We start from the raw sequence: 13,617 nt of genomic DNA, 5'->3' as shown, positions 1-13,617 counted from the left end.
AGGTATTACGCGCGCGTTGCCTACCCTGAAGAAACCTCTTTACCCCCCTTTTGAAGAACCCCATGCTGTAGTCTCTTGAGAAAACCTCGGCAGGGAGCTCATTCCGCAACCTGAGTGTTCGTGGGAGGAAACATCTCTGAAACCGCGCAGTACGCGACCATTGAGGCTGTAGGACATGAGGATGAACTCCCTGTCGATGGCGAGCCGTACGATGGTAGAAAGTGGCTGTGGGCATCATATTGAACAATTCCTCTGAGCACAATCCATTGTACAGGCGGTAGAACACGTAGAGTGAGGCAAAATCTCTCCTAAGATTTAAGGGTTCGATACCGCCTGTGAGCCGTCAAAGAAAAAAAAAACAATAAAAATATGGAAATATTGTAAACTGAATTTATGTGTACTAGATTTGTAAAGCGTATAGCGTATATAGTTCGAGCTCAAACTCAAAACAATCTTAGGCTTTAGAACAATAACCAAAATAAACAGACCAACAAGTTTTAGGAGACGAAATTTAATTTAGGACATAAAGTTTCCTAATTTGCCTCGGGTCTTGTTTGTTCGGCGTCTGGATTGTGAACAGGTTCTTAGTAGTTTGGTCTCTCTAGGGTCATATCGGCGAGGCTGTGCGGCACTTGCTATTATTACAATTTAGCAGCCGCTGGCCTGTCTCCATCCTGTGGTAGTGACAAGCGAAGCGTAGTTCTTCTTAGTGCTTATATTTACATTATTATCAAATAACTTCTATTTTTCCTGGTAGAGAATGCTATACGAAATAAAGCTCGCCACTTGTACAGATTTTATTGTCCAGTTAACTATAAATAAATAGACGATGTCTGCATATAAGTGATATTTAAGAAAAAAAATATGGGGGAGGGATCTTAATAAGAGTAATAAAAGCTAAAAATAATAATGTCTTGAATTTTTTCTGTTTGATTGGTTTCAGATTCTTTTCTGTAACTTAGAATGGCAAACAAGCCGACGGCCCACCTGATGAAAAGTGGTAACCGTTGCCTATAGACATGAGTAGTAACATGGACATAACAGAGTATACTGTTTCGCCCATGATACTTCCATGTGTTGCAATTCCAAATGACTAGTATTATGCCTCTGTACCCTGTTAATTCACTGCCATATCTCACCTAAGTTGCATAAAAAAATTTATGAATTAATCACTCTAAATCGTAGGTTATGTTCGAGATGGGCCCGCCGTATTCGCAAATGGAGCTGGCGAGCTTCGTGACGTGCTCTAAAGGCTGGGCGGCGGAATCCGGGATGCGTGCTGCCTACGTGGAGTTGCTGCGACTGCAGCCGGCGGTGGATACAGCGTTGAGGGCCGCTCGCACCATCCTGCAGTGCCCCAGCGTGCTGGGCCAGTGTGTCCTACATTGTGTGGTGAGATATGTGCATATCTATCCTTAAGACTTACAGGGTAAATACGGAGAACTCCAAAGGAATATGATTGTTCGAATATTTTTTAAAACGAGTGAATATGACAATGTTTCAAATATTGCTCGTATTTGTGCTGTGAAATAACTGTACTAGCTTGGTTGTATTTCAGTTAGATAGATAGGCGCCGTAATATTACTAGATGCGGAGATATAATTCGTGGCAATGGCAATGCATGAGAACTACCATAGCTGTGACAGTTTTTTTTTTGCTATAAGTGAAAGATACCATATTTCATCAAACAGATCGTCAGCCCGTATAGTTCCAAAGCATCAAAAAATTACTCTACTCCGAATTCGTATCTCTTTCAGCGTAAAAAATGTTTTTTTTTTTAATACTGTAATTATTCTTTACGTGTATATGGAAATAAATTTTTAAACGACTTCAAAAAAGAGGTTTTCAGTGAGGTTGTATTTTCTTTTATGATAATTACCTCATACCTTCGTCAGTAGTAAACCGATTTGGATTTTTTTTGTTTATCTAAAAGGATATACTTACAAATTAGTTTCATAGATTTTTTATCAAAATCGGTTTAGTAGTTTAGTTTTTAATTGAAATCTGTTTGTTTTTTTTTTCGTTGTGGGACAATTTTAATTAATCTAATTATTAGGAGTGTCTACCAGATTAGAATCTAATTATCTAAGAGGTAAAAAAAGTATCTGCACCTAAAGCACACTCATCAAATTATAATTTAAATACAGTCAACAATAGTCATTACAAATAAATTTTAAAACATACAATACAACAAACAAAATATAGATTACAAATATGCTTACACGTCTGTGCCTCAGCAATGCAAAAAGGCTCAAAGCTCAGTGTGGAATTTAACTCAAAGAGAAAAACACCGATTTCCAGCTATGACCGCGTGGATGAGTCCGAAATGCAAACAAAAAAATGATAAACATTAGTATGTTATTTATATAAAAAGGGTTTACTGTCGTAGTTTATAGATTACTTAATCAATGTAAGGGTTGCTACTGATCGACGAGAGGGCGCCGGACGCAAGTACGGTCTCAAATATCGACGTGAAAGGTCAGCCCGTTCCATATACTAAATAGCAATATACATCTCGCGAGATATTTACACGTGGATAACATTGAATAATATAAGGTTAGAAAAGAAACTTATTTTTATAATATGGCAACATGGGTCTTAACTAAGAATTCTGTTGAAAAAGAGAGAAGTGAAATTTCTGGGTACGCATAACGCATGACGCATGATGTACATGAGATGTTAAGCGACAAAGCGTAACTGATATATCTGAGCAAGTTTTATGGGCTGCAATCTAAGATTCTCAATTAGCGGAATATGCGTAAGATACCTATGTACTAGTTTGGGGGGAATGGGATTGTTAGTAATGGAGTCTGACAGCCCCATTGCTAGCAATATGCCATATTAGGTCAACCTCCACGTAGTTCCCTCTGGAAACCACCGTGAACGATTCTTGTTAAATTCGTCACGATGGGATAACTGACCTGCTTCATCCTCACCTATCATCCTTCATTGGTGCCCCGCCGGTGTATATCATTGCTTCAATTGTTTAACTTTCGTGTTCCCTCTAGAATACCTCGGAAACAGATAACACCTTTATGTCCTCCGTTAAGAAGAACAGTGTTAGGAGCCAACTCGCCTGTACCCAGATTGTGTAGGATTCTGAATGCTCACAGCGATCAAATTGACATCAATTTTGGACCCACCAACAGCAGATATAGCTTATTGCGGAAAATCTTAGACATAAGTTCATAATTACTTATTATTCAGATAATTTTACTGTTACTGTTATTGTTAATGATTTATTAAATATTATAATAGTGCATGTAGTGTTCGCGTATAAAAGATTTTTACATTAGGCAAAATTATTTTTTGTGTTATTAAGTTGCATGTAAAATGTAAAAGTTGTATGTGAACCTTATTAAATAAATAAATAAAATATCGATAACGCGGATGGAGTTAACATTTTATTATCACCCATTAAAAAAAACCTACGTGCAAGTATATGACAAAACATGAGCGGTATTATAGTGTAGTAATGTATTCTCCGTGTGTTCTCCGGTATAAAATGGGCCACCCTTCCCTTTCCCGTGGATGTCGTAAGAGGCAACTAAAGGAGGGCGATGGATGGACAGCAACGTTTCTTTTAAAACATCTCTAAATGCCTAACTGTAGTTGTTAACCCGCCTGCCAAGCGTGGCAACTACTGGCAAAACTTCCCTTATGGGGAAAGCTTATGTTCAGCAGCGGACATTTAACGGCTGAAATAAAAATATACTCTCTGATGCCACTTATGCGGAACAACAGCTGTCTGTAGGCGAGCGATGGTTACCCCTTTCCGTGAGATGGGCCGTCAGCTTGTTTGCAATTCTAAGCGTCTCCACGTTCGTTTAGAAAACTAGCAACCCGCACCGGCTTTGTACGACTTTTATCTGTAACATGCATGCATTATATAGTACATATAAACCTTCCTTTTGGATCACTCTGACTATTAATAAAAACCGCATTGAAATCCGTAGCATAATTTGAAAGATGTACTCGTAAACGTACAGAAGCGCCTTTGTTTTATACTATTCTATTATAGAGACACAGTTTGATGTTGAGGTTATCTGTTAAAGATGAGCCCTCCAACTCCCGGGTCTGCATCGTACCCGCAGTTCATCAAGGAACGTTCCGACATACACCGTACTCTGTGCGAGAGGGCAGCTGTCGCGTACGAAGCTTTCAACAGTATACCCGGATACTTCTGCAATCCCATTGAGGTTGGTGCATCATATAAAATAATATTTAAACTTTGTGTGACGGAGTTAGAATAGTGTACCTCTTTTTAATCCCCATAATATCATAAGAGGCAACTACAGGAAAAAATAACAAAGCGCCGTATAACAATATATCAATGCAAGACAAGGAAAACTCGAAACAAAACTTTCTCGATAACATGGCAATAAATGTGTCTACTCGCTTACTCATCACTACTTATTAATATCCCACTGCTGGGGGCGGATTTCTTCCCATATTAGCGATAACGTAACGCATTGCCTAGATGACTTACTATAGGGACTGCGATGCCGTTGCGATGCTCTTGTTTCTGATATGTTATGTTCGTTAGTCGCCTCTTCTCAGAAAATTCAAAAAAATTAACAATTGTTTTCTTAACTAAGGTGGAGAAAAAATTAACAATTCTTTTTATACCATTAAGGTGGGAAACAAGCATACAGCCCATCTAACGGTAAACAGTCACTGTACCCTATGGACGTCTGTAACGTTAGGAATGGCACATGCGCTGAAGATACCTTATTGCACCCTTTTTTAAGAACCCCATACTGTTATCTCCAAGGACAACTTCGGTATGGAGCTTATTTTACAGCTTGAGTGTTTGCGAAAGAAAACTTCTCCGAAATCACTGTATCATTTTGGTTCAAGAACGTGGGAATGAACTCCTTGTTGATAGCAAACGACGTGATGATAAAAGGTGGCTGTGGGTATCATTTTAAGCAGTTCCTCAGAACACAATCCGTTATACAAATAGAATACATAAAGTCTTGCTTTAGATTTAGGGGCTCGATACTGCCAGTGCGTTTGGAATTTTCGACAAATTGTATTCAGGATTATGTTATTTTATAAGTAATATAATGGTGGTACTGATGTGCAGGGTTCCATGTTTGCGTATCCTCGCATCGACGTTCCGGAGCGAGCACAGCAGGCAGCGCGCGACGCGGGCGTCACACCGGATGAATTTTACTGCATTCGACTGCTCGAAGAGACAGGTTACTTTTACCACAGACAATATTTCACTACCATACAGTAATACAGTTTCGGGTTTCACTGTTACTAATGATGCCAATAGGAGGAGTGATGAGCGAATAGAGATCGTGACTATAGAATTTAAAGTACATGTTAGCAATACTTTTTTAAGGTACAGAGCCATAGTATTTTAGCCTTTGGAAACAGTAATGAACAAGTTCACGATCGCTTAGTATTCTGTAATATCCATGGTGCTATTAATAATAATTATAATAAATAATTTGTTTATTCAATTCAAATAATTATTTGAAGTAGGTTTATTCCTATGAACATTTTTTATGAATCTACCACTCAGTTCGGCATGCAATTACAGCTAAGAATAATGAGCAAAAACGCAGCTGTTGCTTTTTTCAAATACAAGTTAAGTTTACAATAAAAATGTAAATGAATATAAAATGACTGTTGCAAACTTTATATTAATAAAAAGATAGAAAATAAAAAAATACACGGCTACAATCAAACGCAGTATTCTTGAACAGGCCAGTTGCTACCTGCCTATTCATATTTAACTAGAGTTGACGGTGCGAAATGAGTATGTTAGAGGAAGTTTGTTGCACCGATATCTGATAATATTATAGATTCTAGGTTGGGACAGCATAGATATTTGCTGTTAAGGAAAAACCATGCCGAGAAAAAGTTTTTATGTATATAAAGAAAAGAGGAAGGAGAAGAAACGATATGGTTTTAAAAAGTTTATAGAGATTTGGAATGGTTGATTTTTATGGAGAAGAATGATTGTAACATAAAGAAATGGCGCTACGAGATTAGAAAAAACTGACTTTGAGAGGAAAAAGCGAAACAGAAAAAGAAAGGTTTCGTTTAGGACTCTTATTCCCTATATTCTTCACTTTTTCGTACATAACACGCTGATACCGTCGAGATTTTGTCTGAACTTAGAGTCGTCAAGCAACATAAAGCCCCTTCATTTTTTCGGGATAATTAAAATTCTAATATTCGTTCTGAATTGTAGACGGCATATTCATAAAGCCCCTATTGTTCCACGACACAAAACGAAATAAATAACGATAATCCACACGACAATCAAAAACAATAGAATCGATTGATATTGTATTAATATTCCAATATTTTTTGCCAATAAAACACAAGGCTCATATTTCAGGTATAATTAAAACTGGCCCAGAAACCCCAAATGATTAATTCAAATTCAACTTTATTCAAATAGACTTGTACTGTAGGGTTCGGAATGTTGTCATCTACTGAGGAGAACCCGCAAAAAACTCAACAGTTACTCTTTTAAATCTCTGTTAACATTATGTGTATTTATTGAAATGTACCGTGTCTAAAATTATATGATCATTAAAAAGCTCGTGTATGGTCGACTAACCACATGCACGTTTGTCATTAAAGTAATCGTTTAGGATATAATATTATTTACTCATTAATAACACGGACAAAGCCTATTGTTTCTTAATAACAGTTTTAAATTTATTAAAAAGTAGATTTAAAATATCAATCGGTGTGCTTCTATAACATTTAATGCCCATTCTCATAAAAGACCTATTAACTTTTTCAATACGATACTTCAGAACAGCATGTTTGTATTTATTAAAATCACTGTTAATAAGATATAGTTGAAAATTATAAAAATATTTGCGTATATGTATTGTGAAGGTACAGCGAAAATATTTGCTTCTTTAAACTTCTCTCTTAATGATTCACGATTTTCCATAGATTAAATTGCGCGAAGAGCACGGTTTTGCATAAAAAATACATTGGATACATAAGTGATTGATTGATTGTACCCTATAATAATATTACATAAGATGATATTGTAGAAGATCATACGGGAATAAATATCTTCAGAGACAACAATTTCTATATTTTCAGACCATATTTTATACATATGTACGAATATTGTATATGTCACGAACATTATTCCAAGAGAAACAAAATACAATAAGAAATGTAATATCTACATACACATGTTGTCAGACTAAAATTATATTTTTTTTAAATTTTTTTTTTATACAACTTTGAATGGCAAACAAACTGACGGCCCACCTGATGGAAAGTGGTAACCGTCGCCTATAGACATGAGCAGTATCATGAACATAACAGAGTATACTGTTTCGCCCATGATACCTCCCATGCGTTGCCATTCTTGAGGACTCGGATGTTATTTCTCTGTACCCTGTAAATTCACGCCATATCCCACCCTTCAAACCGAAACACCGGGACAGAGGTACCCAAGCAAACTTTTGTACAAAGTCTCCCTCTAGTACAAAAGTCGATCATAAACAAGTTTCAATAAGTATATGAAAATAACTGAAATAAACTAATCCGACAGTCTCAACATTGTACTGTTTAACTCTTCGTACAGGAGTACAGTAATATTTAACTAGATAGAAAGTTCTCGGTTGGGTCAATTTATTTAGTACCTAACTAGATATAACCTGCGGTTTTGGTTGTATGTATTACATTTAAACATTGGATTTTGCAGAGCAGGATTCTCTGTCTTGCCTTGTTGAGTCAGGTGATTTCTTCACTCTAGTTTAACCATAAGAGTTTATTAAGTAACCGGAGGTTATTGTCTGCCTCTTGTATATTTTCTGACTACATGTATTTCTACTGATATATTTTTAGTATTGTTACGTTGTTACTTTTTTTTTTATACAACTTAGAATGGCAAACAATGACGGCCCACCTGATGGAAAGTGATAACCGTCGCCTATAGACTTGAGCAGTACCATGGACATAACAGAGTATACTGTTTCGCCCATGATACCCCCATGCGTTGCCATTCCTGAGGACTCAGATGTTATTCCTCTGTACCCTGTAAATTCATGTCATATCCCACCCTTCAAACCGAAACACAGCCATGCAAACACAACTGCTTCACGGTAGAAACACGAATGGGACTAGAGGTACTCGAGCAATCGATTTTTGTACAATGTCTCCCTCTCCCTCTAACTACATATAATAATATAAAACATTTTTTTTTATATATGGGTGAAAATGGAATGGTAACCCCGCCTGCGCTAACGGGATACGCTGGCAGAGCACCAGTGAAGGGTGATAGATGAGAATGAAAACAGGCCAGTTAGCCCATCATGATGAATTCATCAAGAATTAATCATGATAGTTTTTTTAATGGGTGAAAATGGTATGGTAACCCCGCCTGCGCTAACGGGATACGCTGGCGGAGCACCAGTGAAGGGTGATAGATGAGAATGAAAACAGGCCAGATAGCCCATCATGATGAATTCATCAGGAATTAACCACGATAGTTTCCAGGGGGAACCGCGAGGAGGTCGACCTGGTTGGGTATATTGCTAGCAATGGGATTCTCAGTCTCCATTACTTGTTAGTAATGGAGACTTTTGAGGGAGAAAGGGATTGTTATTCCTTTCTCCCTCAATATAAAACATTATAACTTTATTCGGAAATGTGAAAGGACATCTCGGCGGGATTAAATATTATAATAAAGCTTACTAATTTCAAAGTCCCTATATTAATTACAAGTAATCCCCCGAAGCTGTAGGCATCGGATGTGATATTAACATAGTATATGCAACTAAAGTTGATAATTATCTTAGTGCGAGCGAGTGTGTCGCGCTCGCTAACAATTCCGCTGATTAGAAGTGAATCGTGTTGTCCAATTAGTACTGGATGTGCACGCGTATAGCTGATGGATTATTATTGTTTTGGCTAATTGAATTGAGCACAGCGTCAATGAATATTACTGTTCAATCTCATTTCTATATAATACATATTTTTAATACTAGATGTCTTCACTGGTTGTGTTGGCATAGCTTTGTTTTGGTTTGAAGGGTGGGATTCTATGGTGTGAATTTACACTTTAACACCAGGTGTACATTATAACTAAGATATATACGTATATGATTGAATTCTATGAATAACATAATCAAGAATGAGTCCTCTATTTATTATGACGGAATGTTGCAAAAATAAATTACGAGTATAAGTTATTGATTATTCATTTTGTTTGTAGACAAATTATATTTATAATTTAATATTATTTTATTATTTAAGATATAGTATCATGGGCAAAAGAAACAGTATACTCTGTTATGTCCATGGTACTGCTCATGTCTATAGGCGACGGTTACCACTTTCCATCAGGTGGACTGTCAGCTTGTTTGCCATTCTAAGTTGTATAAAAAAAATGTAACCACAGCACGGCACGGCGGTTGAGAGCACCGCGTGTATGTAGCCTTACATACGTCGTCTCTCGCTTTGTTATTTTGTTTATGTAAATATTATTATAAGGAATAGCGATTTGTTGATACATTAGACGATTATATTCAGTGATATGAAATATATGCAAGAGATACAGCCGCGATATCGGCGGGGTGGCTGAAAGGGGTCCAGGGGGAGTTTACTCCATTTATTTATCGAGGGCCAACAACTGGGGAAGTGGGATAAATTCTCAAGTCGGCGCGGGCCCTCCGCCGCTCCGACATAAACTCGGTGAATATTAAAAATGTTTATGTTCGCAGTGCGTCCGCGTTCCGGTTTGTATAATTTTTTATTTTATATTAACCTATAGATCTCTGATTGAGTTATTTATAAAATTAATTATTGTTCGAGCATGTGGAAAGAATAATAGATGTAACGGTGACTAAACAGATTTAAATGCGAGAAAAAACAAATTGACAGATATGGTGCCGGAAGGGGTCTAGATTGACTTATTATAGTTGACAAAACATTTCAGAATTTTTATGAAGCGAGATATGTGTGTAAGGATAGGTCTTCAGCGCTCTTCAAATAGTTTTTGTAATAAAACTTGTTGTATATGCACTTCTTTATAAAGCTCTAGTCAAATCAATTTCTTTTACAGCACCATGGATGTGTGATACCTTATGCAATTGACTATGGTTCTAGCCATAAGTGACGGTTACCACTTTCCATCAGGTGAACCGTCAGCTTCTGTTATTCTTCAACTATTTCTTAAAAAGGTCATTAATAATTTTAACATTAGATACAAATTCAAACTTGCTGTTTCAAAGTATCTTTCAGAAAAAAATATTAGGTATTTTATGGGAATGGACATTAAATATTCATAATAAGACAAGCCCAAGAGGTTTAAGTAATACCAAAAATTTCAGTTTTTTTTAATGTATTTATGCATGCTAATTAAATAAATAAAAAAAAAGATACTGAAGGATATTTTGGATATACCTTTTAATAAATTTAAAACTGTGGTTAAAAATACTTATTGAATAACGCCTATTTATTACACACTTAACGATTATTTGAATAAAAAATGTGCATGGTGTTAGTCGATCATGCATGGGCTTTTAACGACCGTATAATTTTGAAACATATTACGTTTAATTATACACATAATGTTAACAGAGATTTTAAAAAATAACTGTTGAGTTTTTACCCAACCGATAAGAACTATTTGAACCCTGCATACATAAAAAATTACGATTTAAAAGTGCTTGTAAATAAGTATATTTGAAAAAAGTTGATTTAATTATCATTAGAATATATAGACCAGTATATCAGATAACTGACTTCGTTTATGTTGCAGGTATCTGCGTGGTGCTAGGGTCAGGATTCGGTCAGTTGCCGGGCTCCTTTCACTTCCGCACCACGATAATGCATTCCCCAGACGAGTTCCAACACATGCTCCACTCTATCGCCAAGTTTCATCAACACTTCCTCGATCAGTATTCCTGACGATTTAATTTACATATATTAATCGATAGCTTGTTATTCAGGGCCGTAGCTAGACCCATGTTTAATGTAGGGCAAAAAACTTTTTGGTAGGGCATAAGTCATAATTGATTAAAGCGAATCTGTCTAATTTTCTTGGGACTTTTAATTTTAAGGTAGAGCATTGCCTCTTAATGCCTTCCTCAAGCTACGGCCATGCTATTATTTTTAAATTAAGTAATTAAAAAAAATTGTATTTATAAATATTTAATTATTTTGGGATTGGGATCAGCCGTTAACTGTCCACTGCTGGTCATAGACCTCTCTCCCCATGAGGGGAGTATTGTCAGTAGTTGGCACGCTTTGCAGGTGGATTGGCAACCACAGTTAGACCTTGGTTTTAAGATTTTAAGAATGTTCTAAGAGGGACGCTGATGTCCATTAAGTTTGGATTATATATTTATTATTATTTAAGCAATTTCACACATAAAATGTAAATGAACCCCAGTCACACTCATTATGATAAATTGGATTCCACTGAGAGACTACACTGACAATTCGGTAATTAATTTATTCATATTCAGTAAATTATTTTAGAAAATAAATAATTGTACAAATTTGTAGCATGTTTTTCAATCGAACACCTTTGTTTTAGAAAACGTACATACAAATGTGATAATTGGATGATAAGTATTAAAATAAATAAACAAAAAATAAAAGTTACTTTTCTTCTGATTGAAAGTCGAAAGATATTTAACTTGAACCAGCTCATTGTAGCATAACTGAAAGTTATCACACAGCATGTCCAGTTGGAAAGACCTTGTTCTCTCCACCTCATTCATCAGAAACTGGCTGAGTTTACGACGCACGCGGTTCTTCTCGTCTAGAGAGTTATTGGCTAGGATTTGGTTTTTACACCGCATCACAGCCCACCTAAGTGTTGCCAATGATCGCTCTAGCAGCTCCCGCCAGGTCTGCTTCAGCTCGTTTTGTTGTTGGCACGGGTCGTGCGACCGCAGCACTCGAGCTGCTATATCAGCATACAGCTATCTAGCTAGTGACTGAGTAAGAGTCGCTAATATCATCACACCTATACACCTCAAGGATATCGTAAAAGACAACTACGGGTAACAATCACAGTAGACTTACAAAGAAAGCAATACACTTAGCAAGAAATTTAAAAAAGTACTTTTACCAAGTTGCCAGGCCAGCGTAGTAATATTCTTCTCATTTACGACAGAAATTCCTTCTTAGTATTCGTGGGGCGTGAATTAGTTTTATAGAATGCTTTGCTGGGAAAAAATAATTGTTCCGTTTATCTTGCGCTTATTTGAAGTTTTTTTTTTGCATTTATTGATGCAATTTGTCACGAACATTGTATGTATCTTTATGGCATTATTAATACAGTAGTACAGTATTTCCAGATTATCAATACAGGAAACAAGCTAATTACGTTCTGACGGTCGGTGATAGGTTTTTTTAAAAACGCATACTATTTAAGTTCACAATGTCGTTTAATATAATTTAACACAGAGTCTTTATTTAAAATTAGTAATTATATAATATTAGTTATATCTATGAATCGTGATTGATTCCTAAAATATACACCGTACGTTCGCGACTTAAAACATACTGGCCTCTCACTACCCTATGGTATTCCCTTTTATCATTCTTTCTGGAAATTTGTGCGTGGGAATAGCTATTGTGCAATATGTATTGGTATGTTGTAGTATGGTTTGGAAGGGGTTTGCACCCGTAACAAACTCTTCTAAATTGATTCAGGTGTGGTCGTGCTTCTAAATATTTTTTGGTTATAACTTGAAGATCATAAAATTGGCATAATTATATTGGCTTATTGTAATAAGGATTCAAAGATGCTTTCTCCTGAGGATAATCAGCTTATGGAATAACCTGCTGATGTTTTTCTTTCTTAAAAATAGGACTAAAGATAAGCAATGCGCGTGCAATGGCTGTAGTTGTTAAGCGTCTATAAATTACTCTTACAGTAAACGTTGACTAATCAGAGAGAGCGTAAGGTTTTCATCAGCCTGCAAATCACTTAACAAAACTAGATGAAAATGGTAACTTTTAACTTGTTCACTAATTCTGGTATATTTTTTTTATACAACTTAGAATGGCAATGAAGCTGACGGCCCACCTGATGGAAAGTGGTAACCGTCGCCTATAGACATGAGCAGTACCATGGACATAACAGAGTATACTGTTTCGCCCATGATACCCCCATGCGTTGCCATTCCTGAGGACTCAGATGTTATTCCTCTGTACCCAGTAAATTCACGCCATATCCTACCCTTCAAACCGAAACACAGCCATACAAACACAACTGCTTCACGGTTGAAACACGAATGGGACAGAGGTACCCAAGCAATCGACTTTTGTACAAAGTCTCCCTCTGGGTAAAATTATTTGTACATTGTACTTGCGTCATGTTAAAGTAAACATTCTCAGAAAAGGTGGCGTTTCTGACGGAAACAACTACGAATCTGGTTACCTTCTTGCAGCGTCCGTCTATGAAACCTCGTATATAATCGCGTGCCCGCACAAAAACTTACGTAGATATAGATAGATAATTTAAGACCGATCGAAGTGATGACGTGAATCTGAAATGAGGAGAAACCAAAGTAACCGACATAGCCCGAAGGATAAGTCAAGCTGAAGTGGCTATGGTCACATAGACTGAAGAACCGATAGGGAAGACCCCATACGGGT

General features: G+C 36.6%; 1 protein-coding gene across 1 annotated transcript in view; it reads left to right on the top strand.

Moving 5' to 3' along the window:
• Positions 1-11,510, top strand: part of LOC113516445 (alanine aminotransferase 1-like) — a 45,167-nt gene extending 33,657 nt beyond the window's left edge. The window contains exons 7-10 of the mRNA XM_052903001.1: positions 1,186-1,392; positions 4,056-4,199; positions 5,090-5,204; positions 10,763-11,510. Of these exons, the coding sequence (XP_052758961.1) occupies positions 1,186-1,392; positions 4,056-4,199; positions 5,090-5,204; positions 10,763-10,911 (615 nt within the window). The 3' untranslated portion in view covers positions 10,912-11,510. The remainder of the gene's footprint in view (positions 1-1,185; positions 1,393-4,055; positions 4,200-5,089; positions 5,205-10,762) is intronic.
• The last annotated feature ends 2,107 nt before the right edge of the window (positions 11,511-13,617 follow it).

The sequence above is a fragment of the Galleria mellonella genome, unplaced genomic scaffold, assembly GCF_026898425.1.
Source record: "Galleria mellonella isolate WM207_F2 unplaced genomic scaffold, CSIRO_AGI_GalMel_v1 utg99, whole genome shotgun sequence".
In the NCBI taxonomy this organism is placed as follows: Eukaryota; Metazoa; Arthropoda; class Insecta; order Lepidoptera; family Pyralidae; genus Galleria; species Galleria mellonella.
Note: the sequence above shows the minus strand (reverse complement) of the source record. Positions and strands in the feature narration are given on the sequence as shown.